General features: G+C 47.2%; 2 protein-coding genes across 3 annotated transcripts in view; one reads left to right on the plus strand and one right to left on the minus strand.

The window, feature by feature from the left end:
- The window catches only part of DUSP29 (dual specificity phosphatase 29), a 31,982-nt gene extending 17,521 nt beyond the window's left edge, over positions 1-14,461 (minus strand). Inside the window, exons 1-2 of one of the 2 annotated variants that reach the window (XM_005226476.5) lie at positions 14,405-14,457; positions 3,432-3,662 (exon numbers count right to left, since the gene is read on the minus strand). In XM_005226476.5, the coding sequence (XP_005226533.1) occupies positions 3,432-3,628 (197 nt within the window). In that variant the 5' untranslated portion in view covers positions 3,629-3,662; positions 14,405-14,457. 2 annotated transcript variants of the gene reach the window in all.
- SAMD8 (sterile alpha motif domain containing 8) overlaps positions 1-25,434 on the plus strand; it is a 122,394-nt gene that overhangs the window by 16,994 nt on the left and 79,966 nt on the right. The window contains exon 2 of the mRNA XM_059882681.1: positions 9,482-9,653. Coding sequence (XP_059738664.1) covers positions 9,573-9,653 — 81 coding nt within the window. The 5' untranslated portion in view covers positions 9,482-9,572. The remainder of the gene's footprint in view (positions 1-9,481; positions 9,654-25,434) is intronic.

The raw sequence follows: 25,434 nt of genomic DNA on the forward strand, positions 1-25,434 counted from the left end.
TGTTTTCTATCCCAGGGCTGCCCTTGACACACAGGGACCCTTAGTGGCAAAGTGTGATGACTGTTTTTTACCTTCTCTCACACTGTGAGGTGAGTTTCCAAAACCTGCCTGAACTCTAATAGTTCACACTCAGTGCTGGAAACTGCGCTCAGCATCCAATGTATTAAACCATCAAACCCACATCTTATAGGTAAAGAAATCGAAGCTCAGAAAGTGTGAGTGACATGCCTGAGGCCACATAGGAGTCAGTATTTGACCCAAACATTGTGCAAATGCCCAGCCATTCTGTTCTTGAGGTGAGAGGAGGGCAAAAGAGTGAGGTGCTTCTTGGGGATCAATCTGGTCCTTCCCCCATTTATGCCATGTTTTAGGATCAAATCTAAGGAAATAATCTTAAATATTAAAAATATATTTATACTTAAAGATGTCCACTGCAGCATTATTTATAAAAGCAAGAACATGAAAATGACTGCTATATCTAACAGTAGGAAAAGTGGTTAAATAAATGATAATTATGTCCATCTGATATATATAATTATAGTTATTATAATTAAGTATATGAGAAGTATATAATAAGGGGAAAGCTTTTGAATGATGCTGTGTGGAATAAAGACAAAGATAAGATGAATAATCCATATGATTGCAACTATTTTAAACCAAAAATAGCATATAGAAAGTCTAAGAGGAAATTACTCCAGTATTAACAGGAATGGCTTTGGCGTGGTGGACTTCAGTGATTGTTTTGGGAGATTCAAAAGTTTTCTTTAACATTAATCACTGTCTTATTATTAAAGCTAGTCTTTTTTAGCGCTTACTCTGTACTTGACAGCACACTAGTATTTGACGTTGTTGCTGTTGCTCAGTCACTCAGTCGTGTCTGACTCTGCGCCCTGCAGCACACCAGGGTTGCCTGTCCTTCACTGTCTCCCAGAGTTTGCTCAGACTCATGTCCATATATTATCTCAATCCATACACCCTTATGAAGAAAGTTCACTTGTCAACATATTATACCTAGGGAAATAAAGATGTCTATAACTTTATACAGTGAGTTTATATTACCTTTAAAATAGGAAAACAGTATATTTACTATACTTATTTAATAATATTAGAAGATATTCAGATCCCCCACACACACCTTTTATTGCTACTTCAGTATTAAACATTGTTGTCCATATATCCTTATGTATTGGTACTCTTATTTCTGTATGTTTCATTTCTTAAAGTGATATTTGGAGTCACAGTGTGTGCATACATTTTTTATTTTGAACTAATTCTAGACTCCCATAAAAGTTGCAGAAATAGGGACTTCCCTGGTGGTCCAGTGGTTAGGATTCCATTCTTAACTGCTAAGGCCTCAGATTCAGTCCCTGATTGGGGAACTAAGATCCCACAAGCCATGCAGTGAAAAAAAGTTGCAAAAGTAGTACAGAGATTATTTGGCAGGAAAAAAAAAAATACTAATACATGCTTCAACTTGGATGAACCTTGACAACAGGACGCTAAGCGTAAGAAGCCAGTCGTGAAAGGCCGTTCACGTGAAGTTCCCGGTTAGGTAGACTCATAGAAAGGGAGAGCAGGCTGGGGGTTTCTCAGGCTGGGGGGATATGGGGAATGGAGTGTGATTACTTAATGGGTTTGGGGTTTCCTTTTGAGGTGAGGAAAATGCTTTGAAATTAGATAGTGGTTGCACAGCTCTGTGAAATAATAAAACCACTGAACTGTATACTTTAAGAGGGCGAGTTTTACGGACTGTAAGTTATATCTCAATAATGCTATTATTTTCTAAAAAGTAAACAATGGAGACCCTATTTAGGACAGCCCAGGTTCCCCTAATGTTCACAACTGAGAGATGATGTGATAAATTATGGCACACCTATACTAAGGAACACTGAAAGTACAGAATCATTTAATTCCTTTTTTCCTGCTAAAATTATTTAAAAGAAATAAAAATCCTTTAAGTGTTTGCGTATGTTTCCTTATGTTTGCCATGATATACATAAAGTGAGCTTAATACTGGTTACTCAGGGCAGAATTAAGAGAGGACAAAGGGAGATTATGCAATTTGTGTTTAAAACTCTCTGTTTAGTTTAATTTAGTGTAAAAGGGCATAACATTTTTTTGTAACTTTTTCCATTTAAAATTAGTAAGAAAAAAAGAGGGATGCTGCCTCTGGATATCCCATGACTAGACATTTTTAAGCAGCAGTTATTGAAAATCACACATGAATGGGTCCTATGCCATCTGACTCCTTGGAGAGGTGAGTTGTAAACTGGAATCCTGGGGGGTGGAGGGAGGAGCAGGAGCGCTAATCCGGATGAAAGCTTATGAGTTAGGCAAGACTGCTTTTGAATCCAGCTCTCAGCCACTTAACAAGCTGTGGACCTTGGGCCCATTATTTAGCTGCTCTGTGCCTCGGTTTCCTTATCTTTAAAATGGGAGTAATGAGATGACCTCTCACTGGGCTGTAGTGAAAATAAAGTCAGATCACTCATGCAAGATGCGTAGCCCAGTGCCTGGCGCAGAACAGTCAGTAAATGATAGGTCTTACTATTTTTATTTTCCTTCTGGCTCAGTGGTAAAGAATCTTCCTGCCAGTGCAGGAGACACAGATTTGATCCCTGGGTTGGGAATATCCCCTGGAGAAGGAAATGGCAACCCACTCCGGCAGTATTCTTGCCTAGGAAATCCCATCAACAGAGGAGCCTGGCATGGGGTCGCAAAAAGTCAGACATGACTTTTAATGACCACCACCACCACCAACATTACTGTTATCACTATTATTATTTACAGTAGGCACTTCCCATTTTTTTGAAGAGTGGGGCATGGTGGCTATAAAAATCTAAAGCAAGGGAAGTAACCTCAACTTTGCTAGGTCTATCACACTTCCTGATACAGAGGGTGATGTGCTCTTATGCCACCCACCTGAGAACTGACTTTATTCTTGCTTGTCTTATCCCCAGCTAAAAAAAGACTACATTTCTTAGCCTCTCTTGCAGCGAGGAGCAGGGGAAGTCTTTGGTGGACTTCCCTTCGGGAAGATGTCCTTTTCCTCTACCTTCGCATGGTCTGGATCCTACAGTTGGTGACAGGAGCCCTACTAGCAATGTCAGGTCATGAAGCAACCTTGAAGAAGGAAGCCACACCTGGGGGATGGTGGGGCCCAGGCGTGGGAGCCTGAGCTGCTGATGGCCCTGGAGTTGCCATGCCAGCTCTCCTTCCTCTCCACATCTTTTATGTGAGACACACCAACCGCTATCTTACTTAAGCCCCTTTTCTGAGTTTTCTGTAATAGGAAAATAAACCTAGCCCTAACTGATAAAGAGTTCTCTCAGAACCAACCTGGAAAGCAAGAGCTCTTGGTGGGAAGGTAGCAAGGGCTGTGACCTGGGAAGGGCTGGCTACCAAACGTGAGGCTGAATCTGGGCACTTACTCATCGCCGATGTAGAGCTTGGGCCAGACCTCGTTGACGTGGGTGTACTGGGGACTGCCTTTCCAGAAGAGACGCTCCAGCTCGAAGGCTCCAGGAGTACAGTAATCCTCAGCCTCCCCCTCCTCCACCTTCGGCAGCAGCTTCTTGGCAGATGGGTAGACGTTCTTGAGGCCTGTCTTCGATTCTCCGGATGTCATTTTGGAGCCAAGGGATTTTCTTTCCTTTCTGCAGCTGGTCATGAGAGAGGATCAGGGTTGGGGTTAGCAGGGACAGAGTTGGGTAAAAGCTAATCTGAAGATGTGGCAGGAATCTCCCCGCTTGCTCTGATCCTCCTTCCTTTTCCTAGGTTATGGAGGTCAACAAGGAAGGTCATGATGGCAGTTAACACTTCCCTGACATTCCAGTCCCCTGCAGAGCAAGCATGCTACATGCCCTCTGACATGGGCATATGGTACAGACCCAGGACAGACTTTGGGTCTAAGAAATCCCTGCAGGCAGCCTGTTCTTTGCCATCTTTCTTTTAGATTTTTCCCCTTTGTTGGTGCCTACTCTTTCCTTTATGTGACTTGAGTCTGCAGGCTGAGGCCATTTTGAGCATGAACAAGAAGGCCCAGAAGGTCCCTGGCCTTCCAGACCCATGGTATTCAGTGTCTGCAGAGAGCTGTCGTCCAGTGGAAAGGGCACATCTGGGGATCCAGAACCTGTGAGGTCTGGGCAGCCAGGCATTTCCAGGGTTTCAGAAGCCTTGGGGTGGGAGGAAACTTGGCTGTGTGAGGGTTTGTCAACTTGTTAGAAGGTTGAACACAACATTGGCCACTCTCAAACTAGGAGGCTGGCAGTTGTGTTAATTTAGTGGTCATCCAGAAGAGACATTCCAAGCTAGAAAGCTGTGTCTGCAGATCAGGATGTTTGTAGAGCTTGTCAGCCTCTGTGAATAGAATGTGTGTGAACAGTTTCCATTGTCCCCAAGGAAGTGAATCTCCGTGGAATTGGGCACCGTGTGTTCTGTGGGCTGGGTGACCAATACACTCAGGCAGCCTGGGAAGGGAGGTTGTACTCACAGTGCTGGGAAACTGTAGGGAAAGAAGAAGGGGTGGAGTCACTGAGAAACTCATGGACGAGAAATGGGGAGGGAATGCTATTCATATATTTAACAGATCCTTATGTAGCACTTAATGTGTGCCAGGCACTATTCCAAGTGCTTTACAATTATTAACTCATTTAATCTTAACAACCCGAATTAATAGGTGCTGTGATTATCTTCATTTTGGAGATGAGGAACACTGTAAATTGAGGATGTTTGTAATAGGTGATCTTAGTCTTCTGAGAAAAAAATAATTGCCATGGGCTCACCCGGTGGTCTAGCAGTTAAGAATCCACCTGCCAATACAGGGGACACAGGTTTGATCCCTGGTCTCAGAAGATCCCACATGCAGCGAGCAACTGAGCCCGTACACCACAACTACTGAACCTGTACTGAGCCCACGAGCCCCAACTACTGAAGCCTGAGTACCCTAGAGCCCATGGTCTGCAACAAGAGAAGCCACCACAATGAGAAACCCATGCACTGCCACGAAGAATAGCCCCCACTCACCACAACTAGTTAAAGTTCACACGTAGCAATGAGGACCCAGCGCTGCCAAAAATAAATAAATGAAGGAATAAATATATATTTTTTTAATTGCCGAGAGGGCAGGGGTCAGAGTGGAGGATACAGCATGAGGAGGGGCAGGCCCCAGGGACTTAAAAATGTAAAAAATCCCTGGGAACGTCAAAGACCAGTAGCATCCTATTGAAAGGACCCAGAGCACATCTCGGAGAGGCTCCCACTTATCAAAAATGGGACAGTTTGAACATGAATAACAAAAACAACTGCAGCTGATAGAAACATGTCAAGCACTTAAGTCGTGATGATACGTAAAATAATCATTCACTGTTAGAAGATGCTAGGGAACCAGCTCATTGTGAAGACAGGTCAATAAACAGAATCTAGCATTTGTTGTTCCTTTCTGATACAAACGCTACTACTGGGTAGATGAGGGGAATTTTCTTTTATAGAAGAACTTGAATAGAGAAGGAAGAAAGCACCATTTTACATCACCTGAGGAGCTAATGGATGCAGGAGCTGAGCACTGACAGCTGTGACCTAAGAAGTGACAATCAGACGCTACGGGCCTTCTGATGGAGAAACACACCGCCACCACCACAGAAGGCGTTTCACCAAAGGAAGAGCTGGATCTTTGATCAGAGTCCTCAGAGGCTAGATCTAGCAACTGCTTTGCAGGAGATTCAGAGGACAGTTAAATTATACCTCGGGGTCTGATCTTCTGGAAATATGTAGTGAAATGTTCACGGATGAAATGATATAATGTCTGGGATTTGCTTCAAAAATAATACCACTGGAAAATGTAATATATTGTGTATGGGGTGAGGGGAATGGATAGAGGTGTGATGAGGAAGGATTTGCCAAGGATGAGGGCTGCAGGTAGTCACTGTTACTCTCTGTATGCATGAAAGTTTACATTAATTTTTTTTTTTTTAGAAGAAAGGGGCTGAAACTACTGCTCTGGGAAGTTTGATTCAGCCAAGTTGACAGTAGATGAATTAAAGGATCACTGGCTAGCAGTCTTTGGTGATCATGGGAGGTCAGGATCTGTGACTTTTTCCTGCAGGACCCTGAGTGGAGGGGTGGGGGCAGTGGGCTGCAGAGGCCTCTCTTTGGAGTCTGTGGAAGTGTGATCTAAAGGCTACCTCCCACAGAATCATCTGGCTCTTGCAGATTCATGAGTTGTACCCTGAACCAGGGTGGTGTCTAGGAGTCTGTATTTTAACAAACTCCCAAGTGAGTCTCATGCTAACTAAAGTTTGATAATAATTGCCCAAGTATGTGGTTCAAGAGTCAAGGAGCTGTTGAGTCAATAGAAGGGTAGGAAGGGTGCTCAGTATGCTTTTCCTTGTTCTCATTGAAGTGCAGACCCAAGTCTTTAGCCCCGAATAAGGATGTGGGACTGGGACAAGAGAGGGGCTAGATAGCCTTTTGCCGAGGTTCCCTGAAGATGCTCCTTTGTGTTGTTTGCAGCCTCAGTGTCTGACGTGTAAGAGGGGATCAGAAAGTATTTATTGAATGAGGGAATGGCCTAGGGAGTGAATGGAAGGAGTGAATGGATGACCGAGGGCAGTGAATAAGACTGGGGGCTTGTGCTAGGGGCTTAGTGGAGTTGATGGGGCAGGAAGGAGCCTTGGGCTAATTTGGAGGAGGACGGAAGGTGAGTGAGGAGCAGAACACAGGATGGACAGTCCCCTGCAGCAGGGAGTTGCTCAGACCCGATCTCTGCTCTGGGGCATGGCTGCTGGCATTTGCAGTCACCAGGAAGGCGTTATTTCAAGGAATGGATGGAAACGTCTGTGGAGGAACCAGCACAGGCACCCAGTCTCCTGAGAGTGTAAGCATACTCTGCCTGCTGCAGGCCTGAGGTGCTTTAATTTTGAGAGGTCTGGAGCTCAGCTTGTCCATGGCACCAGCTCTTCCTGTTTAACAGTGAGTCACAGCTGGGAACTGAAATGTGAAGGTTTGAGCCATTTTGAACCCTGACTGCTACCAAAGTAGGCTTCAGAAGATGGGATTTTAGGGAGATGCTGAAGTAACTGCATTCTGAACCCTCTGCCTGCCTCCTTTGATCACTGAAGCTGACCTCACCCTTGCTGAGGCTTGTCCTCCTTCATTATACTGTGGAGGGAGCCATCCCCATCCCTGTGCTGAAAGCCTCGGCTGGATTTCCAGACAGAAGCGGAAGTGGTGTGGTCTACCCAGAGCAGCTTGGCACGCAGAGGGAGCTCTGGGATCTATTATCCTCCAGCATGTAGATTGAATGGGGGGGAGAGAACAAAGCACAGAGCCGTCCAGAAACCACAGACCTGTAATCTTTCCAAATCCTGAAGGCGGCTTGTGTGCATCTCTCTGCATGGCTCCCAAATCTCTGGATCTCATAGAGGCCAGGAGCGTCTGTTTCCCAGATCACAGCCAAAGTGGAAGGGAAAGACAAACCTGCTCTGTTTGGTTTCCATAGATTTGACCTAAAGATTAACTGCCAAGGTCTCAATGACACATACAATATCAATCACAGGCTAAATGTCATAATGAGAGCTGGGCAGGTTGTCAAGAGAGGCCTCCAGGTTCCTGTTACAGCTTCATATTGAAAGGTTTGGTCCCAGGAAATCAAATGTCAACTTGATGGCTACTTGGCCTTTATTTGCAGCATCAGCTTGCCTCTTCTCAAAGGATGATAGACTCAGGCTCCTTCCTGGAGGGGCCAGGCAGATAACAGAGGAGTTAAGTGCATTGGGTGTTAAAGAATAAAACAAGCAAAAGTCCAACTATTGGCCTCAGGTAGGAGCACTGGAAAAGACTCTGATGCTGGGAAGGATTGGGGGCAGGAGGAGAAGGGGACGGCAGAGGATGAGATGGCTGGATGGCATCACTGACTCGATGGACGTGAGTCTGAGTGAACTCCGGGAGATGGTGATGGACAGGGAGGCCTGGCGTGCTGCGATTCATGGGGTCGCAAAGAGTCGGACACGACTGAGCGACTGAACTGGACTGAACTGAGGAGGCATCAGGGAGTGGTGCAGACTGTGGCACAGTACGAGCAAACGGCCCCACTGAAGGGGGCAGCAGCTTGCCATTCCATGTGGGAATGCAAGCCCATATTGTCATTTTTATGAAAAGTCAGAAAGCCAGAGTTTTGTGCAAAATCAGCTGATGTAAAAAATTTAAGTCAGTAGGCAGCTGCACTAGAGACTGGTCTTGTCCTGTTCCATTCCTCAGTTTGGATCACTGCAGTGGACAGCTCCGTTATACACAAAAGACTTCGTCCCTCAAGCCCCTTTATTTCCCTGATTGAGGGTATTTTCTGGTCTTTGCACTGATCCTGTTTATTGAAGCACCTCACAACAACTTGTTCTCAAACCCTGGTTTTAGGGTCGGCCTTGGAGGGAACCCAACTAAGATACCTGATCTTAAAACATTCTTAAGACACTGTGATCTTAAAACATTCAAAGACACTGTGATAACAGAGAACGCAGAGACTGAGTGGTACTTGACCTATGAGGCCCAAGCGCCGCTTCCCTCTGTGAAACAGTAGCCTTGCTTTGAGAAACTATTTCCAGGAATAATCAAAATTGGGATCCCTCGTTAATCCTGACTCCATGTCAGATTTTTCAGTGGTACAGCTTGTGTTTGATTAAAGGTTTCCCTTGCCAGTGAAGAAGGGCTAAAGCTGAATTTAGAAATATAATTTTGACACCATGATTTGACTTTATGTAAAAAAAAATTTTTATGGAATTTAGGATTAACATAAGCACATGACTCTATACAAAGTAGATAACCAGGGACCTACCATATAGCACAGGAAACTATGCTCTATGTCTTATAATAATCTATAAGGGAAAGAATCTGAAAAAAAATGTATATATGTATATTCTTTTATATAACTGAATCACGGTACTGTACACCTAAAACTAACAATATTGTAAATCAAGTATACTTCAATTAAAAAAACTTTATATTTTATATATATATATATATATATTTTTTTTTTTTTTTTTTTAACTAGGGAAAAAATCACCAAATACTGTAAACAAGTAGCAGGACTCAGAAAGATATTTTTGTGTGTCTTCTATTTTGGGATTCTTTATAAATAATCATATTTTATAAGAAATAACCACATCTGTATTTTTTCACTGTGCTGGCCAAATAGAACAGTCTGGGCTGGAAGCTACTTGTGACTTTTGATTTATGATTTCCACTTCATCTGACTTGCCTCCAGGGCCTGGCTGTTTCCTGGGGCTCCTCTACCTCTCTGTCCCTCTCTCCCCACATTCACTGGCTGGTGGCCCTCCTGTACTCTCACAGCCTCAGCAGTCACTGAGGACTCGAATCTACATGTCTCATCCTTCCTGAGCTTTGCCTTCTTTGATAAAATGGAACTGTAACAAGAGGGTGAAGATGCTTCAAAAACAAACACTTAACCTGGATTCTTTTGCTTTCTAAGGTGGAGGATGGAAGGAGCATCATTCATTTCAGCAGGAAACTTGAGTATCTAAGTGGACCCCCTTGAGCCTGCAGAGATTGGCCAGGTAGCCATGTCCAGGAGTGAGAGCCACAGAATAGGCCTCCCGATTAACCAAAAAACACCATTGAAGGATCCTTTTGATGGGGAAAAGGTGAGTCCTAAAGCATATTTCAGAAAGTGATGGAGTGAACAAAAAGCTAAATTATTCTGTACAAGAAAGCAAGGGGAGTTCTGAGCCTCTAGAACATCCCCAGAGCGGGTGTGAGGGGACTGCTGTAGGCTGTGGGAGGCAGGGCTTGGGAGCCAGGTGAGGAGCATCCAGGGCACACAGCCACAGGATTCCTCAGAACAGGGATCCCCATGCTAAACTCTGTGGTTGCAGAGTCGGACATGGCTGAGTGACTGAATAGCAACTGACTATATCAGTCTTCCCAGTGGCTCAGTGCTAAAGAGTCCTCCTCCAATGCTGGAGACGTGGGTTTCATCCATGGGTCAGGAAGACCCCCTGGAGAAGGAAATGGCACCTCACTCCAGTATTCTTGCCTGGGAGATGCCAGGGGCAGAGGAACCTGGCAGGCTACAGTCTATGGGATCGCAAAAGAGTTGGACATGACTCAGCGACTAAACAACCACTGGCTCTGTCAGCCCTCTCGTTGTCACCCTGAAACTTCAGTGAACCTGTTAGATGGTACAGACTGCTGTGTTTGCTGTGGTTTTGAGAAATCAAAGGGGAAGAGGCTTGTGTTGGTGGAGAGAAGAGACCAAAGTGTGTGAAGCAGCATGTATAGTCTGATTCTGTTCTTGTACAAAAATACATTTCACCAAAACATTAACACTAAGCATATGCTTATTTTGAATGATGAAATTATATGAGCTTATTCTTTTTTCTAAGGAGCCATCTTTTCTAAGGTCTCTTGTGATGAACATAGAATACTTGAGAGTGTATGGCGCGGGGGAAAGCCTGTGAAGGTTCTGTTTGAGAACTGTTCTGGGTGTTGTACATGCACTTTCTAAACCTGTGGACTGAAGGTACAGACAGGTGGCCTCAGGACAAGGCCTGACCAGGAGTTCCTGCCATGACACACAGCACCGAGCACCTTCCAGGCTATGTGAATTTCCCAGTGGCAGGGCTGTAGCCTTCGTGAGCCCTCTGGTGGCAGAGCCAGGCCTAGGTCACGTCACCGAGTCATTCTGGTCCTTCAGTGCTTCCCGGAAAACCAGAAGTGAGTCAAGTTTTGTGGGTTCTGAAGTGTATACAGTTTCTTTAAGAAAAAGAAAACCCAATAGGTGCAGGGACTTAGAAGAGGCCAGTGCAAGTGTGGGGTGTTGACTCTTTGGGGGTAACTCTACCTCTGAAGGAAGCTTGCTTCCCAAGCTTCCCTTGGACTGGAGACAGACCTCAGGTGGAGAGGGCAGCATCCATCCCCGTCCCTTGGGACTCTCTGACTCTGCTGAGCCTGGTCTTGGTTAGGCTGATTCGGCCAGCATCAGGGCTGCTTTTTGACTTCACCTCAGAAGTTAGGCCTGGCCCTGCTCACCCCCACAATCCACCATATTCCTCTGTTAAGTGCCAGGCCTGGGCTGGGCCAGAGAGGTCTCTGCCTTCTACAAGTTTCTGGTCTAGTAGAACAGTTTATAATTTAATCTTCTAAAAATGAATCCTCTTCCTTTGAAGGTATCCTGTATTTATGGACATAACATATTTACCTTCCTAAATGCGTTGGGCTCTTGGGGAAAGTTAGTCATGACACCACCCAAGTTGGGCTTGGAATATGCCTTGAAAGAAGGGGTAGAGTAAAAATGTTATTGTGGTTGGGAAAATTACTCTATTAGGAGAGTAATACCTACCACCAGGGTACGTGGAAGGGCAGAATTTGGCAGCAGTATATGTATATGAATATACATGTTTTTAATTTACCGCAAGTCATGCTTGTCTTTATGCATCTTAAATCTGCGAAAATGATCCCAACTAGGAAATAAAAGTTGTGGGATTTTTAAAATATTAAAACCTGGACGTGAAAACCCTAGGAATTTTTTGTTGCCTATAATTTAATTCCTCATATATCAGACACAACCCAAGTTTAACAGATTTTTCTTTTCCTTTTGGATTCTGGCAAATATGTTAATAGGAGGCAATTATGTGAATTAATGTAAAATCCTTTTATTAAAAAAAACAGAGAAGGCTTCATTTAAAGAGGTAATTTAATATTCCTTCTAAGATGGGGTTGATGTCATTAACTTGTTTGATTAACTCTTCAAATGGTTTCAAAGTGCTTCAGGGTGGTAATTTATGAACTCCTAATTGATTTTTTTCAGTCTTGGTTTGGCAGAGTTGGGCCTCCCGGAAACCGTGAGGAGGCTGGAGGGCCACATGCAGCTTCCTTCCCAGACAAGGGGGCCGGCCGGGGTTGCCTTGACCTCCACGACCAGCCCCACAGGGGAGAGGAGGCTGTGGTACAGGGACCGCAAGAGCCTCTGACCGAGCAGTGGTGGTGTAAACGCTGCAGGCGGTTACACAGCTCATGAATTCAGGAATAGCTGGCCTTTTAGCCCCTCTCTTTCAAGGGTCACTTCCCATTATGTGCCACCTCAAAATGTGAGGCTTCCTCGTGATGGGGGAAGATGTGGGGGTAGACTGTGGGGGTGCAGCTCTCACCATGGTCTCACCCCACCCACTTGCCATCCGCACCACTCTCACTCACTGGGTCCACCTCTCTGTGCTGTGCAGAGGAGGCTTTAGGCCGTGTGAAGGCTGTAGGCCAAGCTCCCACCTCTTACAGTTGCTAACACTGTGTTAGGAGCTAAGTTCTGAGCCCAGAACGCGTTAGGAATAGGGGTAGAGCTGGGGGCCAAAGGTCTCTTGGGGGGTAGTCGTGGCAGACAGGATGGGGCATTAATACGTCTGAACATCCTCCTCTGGGTGATGGGGCTCCTTTGCTCATGGGTGAGCAAAAAAAAGCTCACATAAAAGCAGAGCTTTGGGGAGGAGGAGAAAGGTCTCTCTCCAATTTGTTAATATCTGGTGCCCATGCCAGGCTGCGATGAGACTTGATCCCCTATTTGCTGTGGAAGTGGTGGGTCCAGAACCATGGAGGGTCACCTGCCCTGGAGTCAGGCTGGAGGGGACGCACAGAGCTCTGCCTCCTGACACCAGGACCTGGAGTGGCCTTGTGCAGGCGGGAGTTCAGGCAACGAGGGAAGTGGGTGAGGTGTCCCCCACCCCCACCTCACGGAGGGCCACCTGAGCACAGTGGCTACGTGGCCAGGCTCTGAGGCACACTGGCCTCGCTGTGGTCTGGGCTGTGTGATTCTGGAAAAGCTACTCCAAGGCTTTGTGTCTCAGTGTGCTTATCTGAAGTGAAGGTGACAAGGCACATCCCTCCCCGGGCTGCTGCGGTCCAAGTAGTAGGTACATGGCCATGTGACTACCTAGAAGACAGGCTCTCTGAGCTGCGCCTCACATGTGGCCAGCCAGGACCCCTTGCCAACTCACAGGGTTGCAGTGTCTGGAGAAGGCCAGCCCTGGCTCCAGGGAGTGCAAGCTGCCCCCTCCCCAAGTGGACTCAGCTGGGCGTCACCAGGGTGACAGGAAACACAACTAAGCCCCCGGCCTCAGGGTCCCCTCTGCCCCTTGTCCCCTGTGAGGCTGTCAGCAGCCACTGGAAATCCACCCTCAGTTAGGACTCAGGGTCCCCTCCAGTCCAGTGCCACCCTAGGACCGACATGCCCCCAGCAAGGGCTTCCAGCTCGTCAGATAGTGGAGGGCCATCGCCCCAACCCCCCAGCATGGATCTGTTTTTGCCCCTGAAGAGTCCCTGACCTCCCCCTGACTCCTCAGACCCTCTCCCACGTCCCACCTCCCCCTCCAGGCCCAAGCTTGTTCCCCTGTACAGGATTCAGCTCAGAAGCCCTTTACGTGCTGTTGGCAAATGTCATTTGGTGGGAACAAAATGCTTCTGTTGTGAAGAAGACAAAGACGAGGTCACGATGGAAGGTTCAGGGCATAAGAACACAGACCGAGTACAGAGCCCCTCAGATGCTGGGCCTTTAGTGGGGCGGCTTCTCCACACACACACCTTGCACCTTCCCCCATCTTACTTGAAGTGTTTCCCCTTGGAATGTTCTCAGATTTCCTCAACACTCAGAGTCCCCCACTCCCAACTCTTGGGTCCAGGCCCGTGAGGGGCCACTAGGGCCACAGAACAAGGGCCCAGGGTCTAATGGGAGAGCCTTGGTCTGAGATACAGGACATGGTCCCACCTTCCTGCCTATAGGCGCTGGTGTCTTGGTCCAGAGGCCAAGTCCCTCAGTGACCCAGTCTCCTCGTCTCTACCAGAGCAATCATCCCCAACCCCACCCTCCCACCAGGACAAGAAAAAGCTTCAAAAATAACCACTCTGTCCAAATGATGTTTAGGATTACCGAGGACACAGGAAGCGTTCTCATCCACAGGGTTTGAGGACTTAGTTGTAATTTGTGCTGCCCCACGCTTGATGTGAGTCACCATGGGTGTCTCCATTTCCCTCCCCCCCACCTCCTGCTGAGGTTTTTTTCCCCTCTACTGGCTAAATGGATAAATGCAGAACCTTGCTGGAATATGATATGTGAGGCAATGCATCCAGTGCCTCAGAAGGGCCCGATGAGATTTAACCCACCCTATTATCCTTTAGAAATGGTCATTCAACTGGAAGCTTAGATTTAGAGGAAGAGAAGTGGAGAAAATTTCTTGGGAGTCTTTAGGGAAAGACGGAGCAAGAAGCCTGTCAAACTGAGAAGATGTCAGCTGGTGTCTGCTGTTCCAGAGACCAGGTGGAAAGGGGTCCTCTGATCCCCACACCCGGGACCCCAAAGAACACTCGACTGAACCCAAGAGATGCCAGTCTCCCCACCAGAGGGCCTTACCTGTGCGTACTGGGTCCTGGCCGGGTCAGGAGGCGCTGGTCCGTGGGGCGTGTGGCGGCCGCACACCCAGCCACTCTGGCATCCAAGAGCCTATTTTTAGGGTCAGATCTGCTGACGCTGACCTTGTGTTCTGCCCAGTCTGTGAGGAGACCTGTGGCATCTGCTTGCAAAATGATTTGCCAGTGTGACCTGAAACCCTTGACTTTGGGAGTCCTGTACCTGGAGCATACACGCTTGTCCCCAGCCCAGCCACGGAGGCGGGACACATGGCCACTAACGCGGGGACAGGCAGGGGGATTTCCTGGCTTTGTTTTCTTGGGATGGATGAGGCCAGGTGCCTGCGGGGCCCTGCCTGGGGCTCTGTCCTGGAGCAGCTGGAATGGGGGTGTTTTGCAAGCTGGCACAGTGCCTGTGCAAGGGCAGGGGGCCTCCAGCCTGGAGAACTCTTCACTCCAGTATTTTCTGGGAGTTTGTGGAGCTGTCTCTGAGGAGTGAATGGAATGGTTGCCACATCATGCAGGGTGATCAGTGAACCACATCCATCTTCCAGAGAAACTGGGAGCTTGGGTTCATTTGCATTGTATCCCTTCTTGTGAGACCTTCTGCAGGTGTCCAACCCGCGTCTGGGCTTCAGTGGGGAAAATAATCATAATGCCACCCTCTTATGTTGTAATGAGAGTTACATGAAATACAGTGTGGAAAGTATATAGCCAGTGCCTGATACATGCTAAACATTTTAAAAATACTGGATGGTATTAGGAGGCCAAAAATATTCCCAATTCAACAGTCATTCCCAGATCTCTCTTCTTAGCGATTCCTTCTCTCAGCCTCCCATCTCTTTGGCCCAGCCTTCTTTGCTCCTGGGACCCCACCACCACCCCTACTGCTATGGTCCTCTTTTTTAGGGCTGCAGGGGTCGGGGAATAGTCCTGTCCAGGCTCCTCTATTTTTTTGGTAAAATCATTCCGAGGCTTCCTATAGTTCCTTTTAATGAGTGACTTGATTTTCCATCCTTTCCCATCCTGTCACCCTTTTTTGTGCATCCTTCAGTGTGTGACGGAGAAGGCAATGGCACCCCACTCCAGTACTCCTGCCTGGAAAATCCCAGGGATGGAGGAGCCTGGAAGGCTGCAGTCCATGGGGTTGCTAGAGTCGGACACGACTGAGCGACTTCACTTTCACTTTTCACTTTCACTCACTGGAGAAGGAAATGGCAACCCACTCCAGTGTTCTTGCCTTGAGAATCCCAGGGACGGGGGAGTCTGGTGGGCTGCCATCTATGGGCTCATACAGAGTCGGACACGACTGAAGTGACTTAGCAGCAGCAGCAGTGTGTGAAGGATTAGGGGGAGTGGGTAGGGGGTCCCCAGTCTCTCTACATCCTTCACTTAGTAGGGTCTTCTTATGTTGGGGTCATTATATTGCCCTCTACAACTTTGTATTCAGCAAACCAAAACACAATTCGCATGTTTAATGACTGCCAATTTCATTTAGAGCGATTATCTCTTCTAGTATTTTTCATTGCGAAACTGCTAAGAAAGATTTTGCTTTTATTGATTTCTTGGTGCAGAGAATATGCACAAGGCAGAGTACTCAGGATCTAAGCGTACAGGGTGTATTAAGGAGGTCCAGCTGTCAGGGTCCACATGTCCCTGCTGTCACGTGCTGGAGGCAGAGGCCCTTCTGCAATTGCACTAAGAACTGGAGAAGTCAGAGATGCTGAAACTAACTGAAGCTGAAGAAAGGTTTCCATCTAGCTGGGAGCCTGGGGGGCCAGTCCCAGCCTCAGTCCCAAACCCAGCCCAAGTTAAGGGCTGAGCTGAGCGGGCAAAAATCAAATAGCTAAAGACATCTGGGATGGATAGAGAGATAGGTAACCATCAACAGGGCAAGGTAGTATTTCACACTGTCTAGAAGGATGGCCAAGGAAAGATTGATATGTGTTGCTGGATTATCACCTCCACTAGACTAGCCCCTAAATGCTGTGATCAGAAGACTGGTGACTCTCTCCCCACACCCTACCTGTTGCCAATCCTTCACACATTAAAGGATGCCCAAAGGAGAGTGACAAGGGTGGGGAAGAGTGGAAACCACGTAATTAATTATGAGAAACTATAGGAAGCCCTGGGAAAAGTTTATTAGAAAAGAGTAGTGGTAGTAGGGGACACCTGCTCCATCTTTTAGTTAGCTGAAGGGCTCACCTGTGAGAAAAGACCGCCTTCTCTGCACAGCTCTCAGGGCAGAATTCAGGCTGTGGGTGAATGCTCCAGGATCTGCCTAGTGTGGACACAGCACACATACCATTATGCCAGGATGGGAACAAGCCAGGTGACCATCGGCTGGACTCAGAGATGTCTCTAACTGTTTAAGATTCCGAGGCTAATCCACCAGGATTCTGTGCAACAGCATGCCGCCCTAGTGCAGGCAAAGTGTGATCTGTAGAAACAGCTGTTGTTTTCATTGTAGCTTCTTAGGAACTTAACGTACATATGGCAGCACTTGACATAGGTTTCCTCCCAAAGCCACTGCCTTCTCTGACTCAAGTGATTTTATTAGCAAATTCCTTTCCCCCAGAATCTCCCTCTACTTTCTCCATTTTCACATACAGGTAGACACTACTCTGGATCAGAATTTCACTTATGCGCAGTGGCAAGGTATGGTAGGCAGAATACACACACAGTCACACTCATGCACACACCCACAAAGGTGTCCACATCCTAATGCCTGGAACCTGTGAATATGTTACAAGGCAGAGGGGAATAAAGGTTGCAGGTGGAATTAAGAGTGCCAATCACGAGATCTTTGAATAGGGAGAGTACTCTGTATCACCCAGGTGGGCCTGATGTAATCAGAGTGTCTCTTCAAAGTGGGAGAGAGAGGCTGAAAAAGGGAGTTGAGTCCTTGTGAGAAGGACTCAGCTTCCTGTTACCAGCTTTGGAGATGGAGGAAGGGGCCACAAACTAAAGAACAGCCTCTGGAAGCTGGAAAAGGCAATGGATTCTCCCTTAGAATCTGCCCAAGGAATGTAGTTCTGCCCATGCCTTGAGGTAGCCCAGTGAGACCCACATCAGGCTTCTGACTCCAGGACTGTATGAAGATCAGTGTTGCTTTGAGCCACTCAGTTTGAGGTGGCTTGCTATAGCAGCAGCAGCAGGAAAACTAGTATGTGATATTTGACTACTACCTGACTTTTCTGGGTTGAAAAGATCCAGAGGGTTCTGTGCTCTGTGGACACCAGAGTTTATGCGGATGCTGAATCCAGCCAGAGCCCAGGGAGAGGGTGCCCTCCCAGATGGAGCCCAGAGGGCCAAGGCCATATCTCAGCAGCACACGGGTGTAGTCTGATGGCTCGAGGTCCTCTGCTGTCCACAGTGGTCTTTCTTCTTTTGTGTTAAGAAGAAAGGCAAACGGACTGAGGCCTGTGTTCTGCAGCCCGCCCAGAGCCCTCCACGGCATCTCCAAGGACCGCTGTCCTCTGGAAGGAGTCCAGGTAGGACAGCTCTCGTTTCTCTGGGGCAGTGTCCCCGCAGCCTTTTTGCCTCTCCACCTCACTGGCACGTGTCGCCTTCCTCTCCTCCAGCCTCACCCCAAGCTCGACTCCATGCTCTTCTGTTCTTCCTCCAAAGCACCACCCACCCAGCTCCACTGCGTGTGGCAGAGGGGGCCACAGCACAGAGCAGGAGACAATTCCAGATTCCATGTCTGAGCTCCTCAGTCTTAGGAAGTTGTTGGCTGGGCCCCACTCCCAGGGAATGTCTCCCTCTTGAGACATCCGTCCCTGTGCCTGCCATGTTCACGAGGCTCCTCGCTGTGTGCACAGTTGTCGCAGCTTTCCTTTCCTTCCCTCCTGGGCCTCTCCCTCTCTCCTCCAGAGCTCCCTCAGGAACCTCCCAGATTCCTGCTCTCCAGTGATTATGCTGAGCACATCAGCTCCCTCTTAGTCTCAGCCTTCCAAGCAGAATAAGCTAGGGGCCTCCCTTTCTTATCAAAAAGCCCACCATGGCATTTTCCCGGATAAGTCACTGTCACCCATCTGAGAGAGGAGTTTTTTTTTTGACTCCCCTAGACAGTATCATCCACAGACCCTGGAAGAAGGAGCCCTTCGCTGAGCTTCTTTCTTAGAGATCCCCACCTCTGTCTCTCTCTCTGTGTCACACACACACACGCACACGCACACGCACACGTATTGAGATGCTGCTGAGCACTCATTTGAATGGCTAAAAACAAGCAAGAAGCTGCCAGTGCCAAACCTGGGTAGGAATGTTGGGGATCGCAGTGACCGTTCTGTGTGTTGGTCATAGTGGTGATGACGCAACCGTACGAATTTGTCAGTAAAAAGGCAGAGTGAACTTTGCTGCATGTAAGTTTAAAAATTAAAAAGGATGTGGGCAACTCATTCACCCAGGGTCTGGCTCTTCTCACAGGCACCTAGTGACCCGTAACTCCATCCGCTTTTGCGATTAACACCATTTAGGCCACAGAGAATGTGCTTGCCCTTCCCTTACTCAGTGTCCTCGGAATGAGAAGTGACTGAGTCTGAATTCCTTGAAGGTTGGTGGGTTGTGTCACTGCTAGCTCGGGGTCCCAGAGAGGACTGGAGCCGGGAAAGCGGGACGGCTTATCCTGCTGAATCAGGCGTCGGCTCAGCAAGCACACGGACCTGGAGGTGCTGAGCACCCGTGGTGTCTGCGTTCTGCTCCAGGGCTCTGGAGGTGACCTGGCATTAGTGTGGTATTCCCAACAGTCACACAACAGCTGAGGGATATTTTGGTGTGTTAAACAATTCATAGACTTCTTTAAAGCATATATATTATATGCAGGTCTAGATGTACTGTGAAGCGAAATGCCACTTCTTTACATTGACTACTAGAATCATCCGTCATTTTGTTTTTGTAACAGTTGTTTATATAAGATTTAACAAAGCTTTCAGAGAATTGAGTTAAGATTTGGGGGTTTATTTAGATTGTTTTGATTTAAAACTTTGATATCCAACAATTATATATTCCTTTTTACTTTTAATAGAAACTTTGAATGTTTTTTTAAAAAGAACTCTTTTAAAAATACACGTGGAGATGTTTCCCATGTTTTATTTTCATTTAATTTGCATTTTGATAAAAATTTCTTCGTTCACTTTGAATTGTCCCTTTTATTTTATTCTTCAGATCAGCACTGTTTAAAAGATATATAATGCAAAGCCATGTTTGCAACTTAAAATTTTCTAGGGGGAGTTCCCCATGGTCCAGTGATTAGTATTTGGTTCTTTTACTGTCACGGCCCTGGGTTCAATCCCTATTCGCAACTCAGCCAAAAAAAATTTTTTTCTAGTAGCCACATTAAGGAGTAGAAAGAAACAGGTGAAATTAATTTTAATAATGTATTTTATTTAACCACACCTCAAATATTACAGTGTCGATATGTAATTGGTATGAAAATTATTGAGATATTTGACATGCTTTTTTCTATATGAAATCTTTGAAATCTGAGTATCTTACACTTATAACACATCTCATCTTGGACCAGTCACATTTCAAGTGCTCAACAGCCCAAGGGGCCGGGGGCTCCCATACAGGGCAGCCCGGGCCACTGAGAGTGAGACAAGACCTTGTGCTGACGGGAATCACAATGGGGGTTTCCATCCATCCAGGCCTGACCCACCTCCTTCCAGCCCAGGTTGTCCCCGGTGTGTGGTGCCTTGAAGGCTTCTGTGACTCTCCGGGGAGCTTGCTGGCAGCCAGCAGGGCCATGTGTACTGTGGCGTTATCACTCTTGACTTTGATGACCTAGCGATGTGAAGACTTGGTGTTTGGAGAGAAGACCTAAGAGCTGAGGATGTTTCTCTGAAATTGATACCTCTGTTTATCTGCCTGGCTGTCAAAATACTGGGAGTGCCTGCTGCCAGCCTCCTCCTGGGGGGCTCTGGAGCCCTGAGGACCCAGGGCATGGGCTGTAGGTCAGGGTCCCCCCCAACCCCCCCTTTTCCAGACGACTGCTGTTTGAGCCCTGCTTGAGTCTGTCAGTGATCTCAGCAAATGGGTAAATTGCGTCTCTATTAGCACCTCTGTCTGCATGCCAGGACTTGTTTATTTTACAGATAGATGACTGTTTCCTCTTCACGGCCTGTTAGTGTGTCAAAGTAACATTGATGAGGCTTGACAGTGTGATTATTCATGTGTGGGAGGCAGGAGAGTGGAGGAGGAAAGGGCATGTGCTTGTGAAACAGGACTTGGATTCAAATCCTGTCTCGGCCACAACTCTGAGCTGGTACAAGTCCCTTTGCTTCCTTGAGCCTGTACATTGTATCTAATAACACGGTTTACCTATGGGGTTACCATGCAGATTAAATAAAATGATGCATATGAAGCCCTTGGCTTGGATGAAGCAAACATTATACACTAGCCATTGCTGTTCTCATTCTCCCTCAACTCTGGTTAATTGTTTTTATCTCCCACTGGATAGGTTAAGAAGCCCCTCAGTTCAGTTCAGTCGCTAAGTTGTGTCCGACTCTTTGCGACCCTGTGAATCGCAGCACGCCAGGCCTCCTTGTCCATCACCAACTCCCGGAGTTCACTCAGATTCACATCCATTGAGTCAGTGATGCCATCCAACCATCTCATCCTCTGTCGTCCCCTTCTCCTCCTGTCCCCAGTCCCTCCCAGCATCAGAGGCTTTTCCAATGAGTCAACTCTTCGCATGAGGTGGCCAAAGTACTGGAGTTTCAGCTTTAGCATCATTCCTTCCAAAGAAATCCCAGGGCTGATCTCCTTCAGAATGGACTGGTTGGATCTCCTTACAGTCCAAGGGACTCTCAAGAGTCTTCTCCAACACCACAGTTCAAAAGCATCAATTCTTTGGCACTCAGCCTTCTTCACAGTCCAACTCTCCCATCCATACATGACCACTGGAAAAACCATAGCTTTGACTAGATGGACCTTTGTTGACAAAGTAATGTCTCTGCTTTTCAACATGCTGTCTAGGTTGGTCATAACTTTCCTTCCAAGGAGTAAGCGTCTTTTAATTTCATGGCTGCAGTCATCCTCTGCAGTGATTTTGGAGCCCCAAGAAATAAAATCCGACACTGTTTCCACTGTTTCCCCATCTATTTCCCGTGAAGTGATGGGACCAGATGCCATGATCTTCGTTTTCTGAATGTTGAGCTTTAAGCCAACTTTTTCACTCTCCACTTTCACTTTCATCAAGAGGCTTTTGAGTTCCTCTTCACTTTCTGCCATAAGGGTGGTGTCATCTGCATATCTGAGGCTATTGATATTTCTCCTGGCAATCTTGATTCCAGCTTGTGCTTCTTCCATTCCAGCGTTTCTCCTGATATACTCTGCATATAAGTTAAATAAGCAGGGTGACAATATTCAGCCTTGACATACTCCTTTTCCTATTTGGAGCCAGTTCTGTTGCTCCATGTCCAGTTCTAACTGTTGCTTCCTGACCTGCATATAGGTTTCTCAAGAGGCCCCTGCTGCTGCTACCGCTAAGTCGCTTCAGTCATGTCCGACTTTGTGGGACCCCAGAGACAGCAGCCCCTAGAGAGGATTAAATGAACATTTAATCCTAATAAACCATTAGGTTGGGAGCTGAAACGCCCCCTGTGTGCTTCACTTATTTATTGAAGTGATGCCCTACTCTGAGTCCAGGCCCTGTCCTTGGAGCAGGAAACCAGGGCCTGCCCTGGATGAGCTCATTGCCCAGCGGAAAAACAGAAACCTCTGAACACACACCAGCAGCAGGAGAGGCGAGGGCTGTGATGGGGGTGCACAAGGGACTGAGGTTGCCCAGAAGAGCTGAGAAACTCAGTACAGATGCTCCGAGAAGGCCAGCCTTGGCACTGGGGGAAGAAGGCTAGGTGGGAGCATCTGTGGTAATGTACCGGTCATCCGTGAACCCAGTAGGCACTCAACAAACACTCGCTGCACAGAGAGTGCTATTACTCCAGACTGTCATCGACGTTTTCAGTTCAGTGCCAACCCACGAAAGTGTAGTTATGACAGGTATCTTGTGCCAATTCCAGTTAGATTCGGGGCCATTGTCTGGGATAGGAAAATACACACAGACACCCATGTATCAATATATAAACATATGCACACACATGTATATACAAGTATAAATACGCACACCCGTATATATACACATAGATACACATGTAGACATATGTTAATATATGGGGGCTCCCCCGCTGGCTCAGTGAGTAAAGAATCCGCCTGCAATGCAGGAGATGCAAGTTTGACCCCTGGGTTGGGAAGATGCCCTGGAGAAGGAAATGGCAACCCACTCCAGTATTCCTGACTTGGAAATTCCATGGGTGAAGGAGCCTAGTGGGCCTACAAAGTCCATGGGGTCACAAAGATTCGGACAAGTTTAGCGACTAAACCACCACCACCACATATATCTATAAGCTGAACTGAGCTGAGTTTTAGGGAGGGGTTGACTCTGACACATTGTGTGCAGTGGACCTTTAGTCACAGGCTGAAAAGGGGCAGAATTCACCAGGGAGAGTTTAGAGAAAGAGATATCAATGAAGGGACTGCATACAGAGTGTGAGTAGGGTTAAGGGAACAAGCCAGGGATGCTGAAGCAGCCAGGCAGTAGAAAGCCATGGGCTACAGATGTGCCCGTGACCCAGCTTCCACCAGGCAGACGAGAACAACACTCTCAGGGCTGGCAGAGCAGTGAGGTGGAAGGCACCGGGGTCCCTGCATGACCCCTTGGAGCTGAGTCCCCTAACCAATCTGGACTGCCCACCTACCTTTGAACAGTGACACCAGAGAGAAATAAACAGTTACTTAAGTCACTGTGCTTTGGACTCTCTCACAGTAACCTAGCCTGGACCCTAATGCTTTGAACAGCTAGTGTGGTTACACCAGAGTGAAGAAGAATGAGAATGTTGGCATACGAGCGCCTGTAACCATGGGCCTTGTGGTCATGGTAAGGAGTTTGGGTTTTATGCCAGGGAGGATGCATACATGATTTGATGTGCATTTTAAGAACATTTTGACCGGTATGTGGGGAATAGAATGTGGTGAACAAGTATTATACCCGGGAGGGGTCTGCTCTGGTGGTTCAGGGAAGAGATGCTGGTGCCTTACGGGCTCAAGGATGGTAGTGACAGGGTTCCTGAAAAGTTAGAGTCCTGGTATGTTTTGAGGGCTGATTGTAAAGAACTACCTGGTGATTTTGACTTTGAGGTATTTGTTGTGAAATGAAATGATATGAAGTACTTAATTAACACAGGCCTTAGCACATAGTGGGGCTGTTGTTTTAATAAAGGTTCTCTGACTGTGATGGTGTAACTTTTCCCTGCACAAGTTGCTGATGAATCTTAGGAAAGAAGCTCGTGTTTTCATAAGCAACTTCACTACTTTGGTGTCTGGTCACACAGTCTCAAACTTGTCCTTGAGGCCAGTTCTCGAGGGGCATCAGGTGTGCCCAGGGCCTGAAGAGACCCTCACTGCCACAGTCAGTCTGGCTTAGAGCGGGTGGAAAATTCACACACACTCCCTTCCCAGAGCACCTCTCACGTGCTGGGCAGAGTTCTACAAGTGGAGGGAAAGGTAACAGCAGGAGAGGCTGCGCCACCGTCGTCATGTTGCTGTTCTTCTTTCCTCTGGGATGTGCAAAGGAACTGAGGCCACTCTATTTATCTTTAGCTCTTCTAACCTTCCCTGCAAGCCCCCTCCCCACCTGCTGGGAATTTCAGACACTTAAATTTGCTAAATAATAACATCCCAGATTTCCAGTTAAAAGCTCAAACTCAGAATCCTCTTCTACTGTGCAAGCCAAACTGTGGATATATTGTAATATGGATTGTGGAGGTAGTACATCAGGGTTTGCTGCAAGAGCCATAAAGGTGGGGAGGGAGCCTTGATGCTGTGGGGCCCTTTGAGCCTGGCTGCTGCTCATGTCAGGCAAAATGTCCGCCTTCCAGAAAAAATAAGTAAAGAGCAAGGCACTCTCTATACCTTTCACTTCGTCCCCGGGACCCTGTCTTAGAGAATGGAGGTCACCGCTCCTGCCCCTCCTCTAGTACTTGTTCTCTCCAGTCACTCACTGCCTTTTTCTTTCTCACCGGAAAATCCTCTGGGCCTCCTCTTACTGGATTTGGCCTCTTTTTCCCATTTGTCAGGGGCTATAAAAGTGAAGTGACTTCCAGGTAGGGTTGACTGATTTACAAATACATTTTTATTTTAAGCATCTCCTCTGTGGGCTTCCCTAGTGGCCCAGTGGTAAAGAATCCACTGCCAATGCAGAAGACTTGGGTTCGATCCCTGGATTGGGAAAATCATCTGGAGAAGGAAATGGCAACCCATTCCAGTATTCTTGCCCGGGAAATCCCATGTACAGAGGAACCTGGCGGGCTGCAGTCCACAGGGGTCATAGAAGAGTCAGACATGACTTAAGAGACTAAACAATGAGAACAAATGTCCTCTACAATATTTGGGACATATTTATAATAAAAAATTATTTGTTGTTTATCTGAAATTCAGATTTAACTGGTGTCCTATATTTTATCTGGCAACCCTACTTCTAAGCAACTTGTTCATGGGGGAGATGATATAAAAGCACAGCCATTGAATATTTTCAAAATATTATGCCTGATATAAGGCTTTACTCCTGCTGGTCTCTTGGCTGGACAGACTGGCCTCTCATAAAGAGGGAGGCTGCCCCCCACCTCCTCTATAGCACGGGCTGTTCCCAGTTCCTCAGAGGAGCCCATTGTGTGTGTGCTGTATGGAGAAGGCAGGGGAGACCATAAAGCAACCAACTTTGGCTTCCTGCCCTCCCTCAGTCCCCTGCCCATCACACCAGGCAGGCTTCCCTGGGAAGTGGGTAGCCCCATCCTGCTGGCAAAGCTGTTGCTTATCTAGAACTTTTACGAGCGCATTTTTATTGAGTTGTAATTGGAAAAAAAAAAAAAAACTCCAAGACATTCCAGATTTTTCTCATAAGCCTGCTTCAGGCATCTGTGTGTGTGTGTGTGTGTGTGTGTGTGTGTGTGTGAGACTGTGGGAAGCATTTAACTT

The sequence above is a fragment of the Bos taurus genome, chromosome 28 (assembly GCF_002263795.3).
Source record: "Bos taurus isolate L1 Dominette 01449 registration number 42190680 breed Hereford chromosome 28, ARS-UCD2.0, whole genome shotgun sequence".
NCBI lineage: Eukaryota > Metazoa > Chordata > Mammalia > Artiodactyla > Bovidae > Bos > Bos taurus.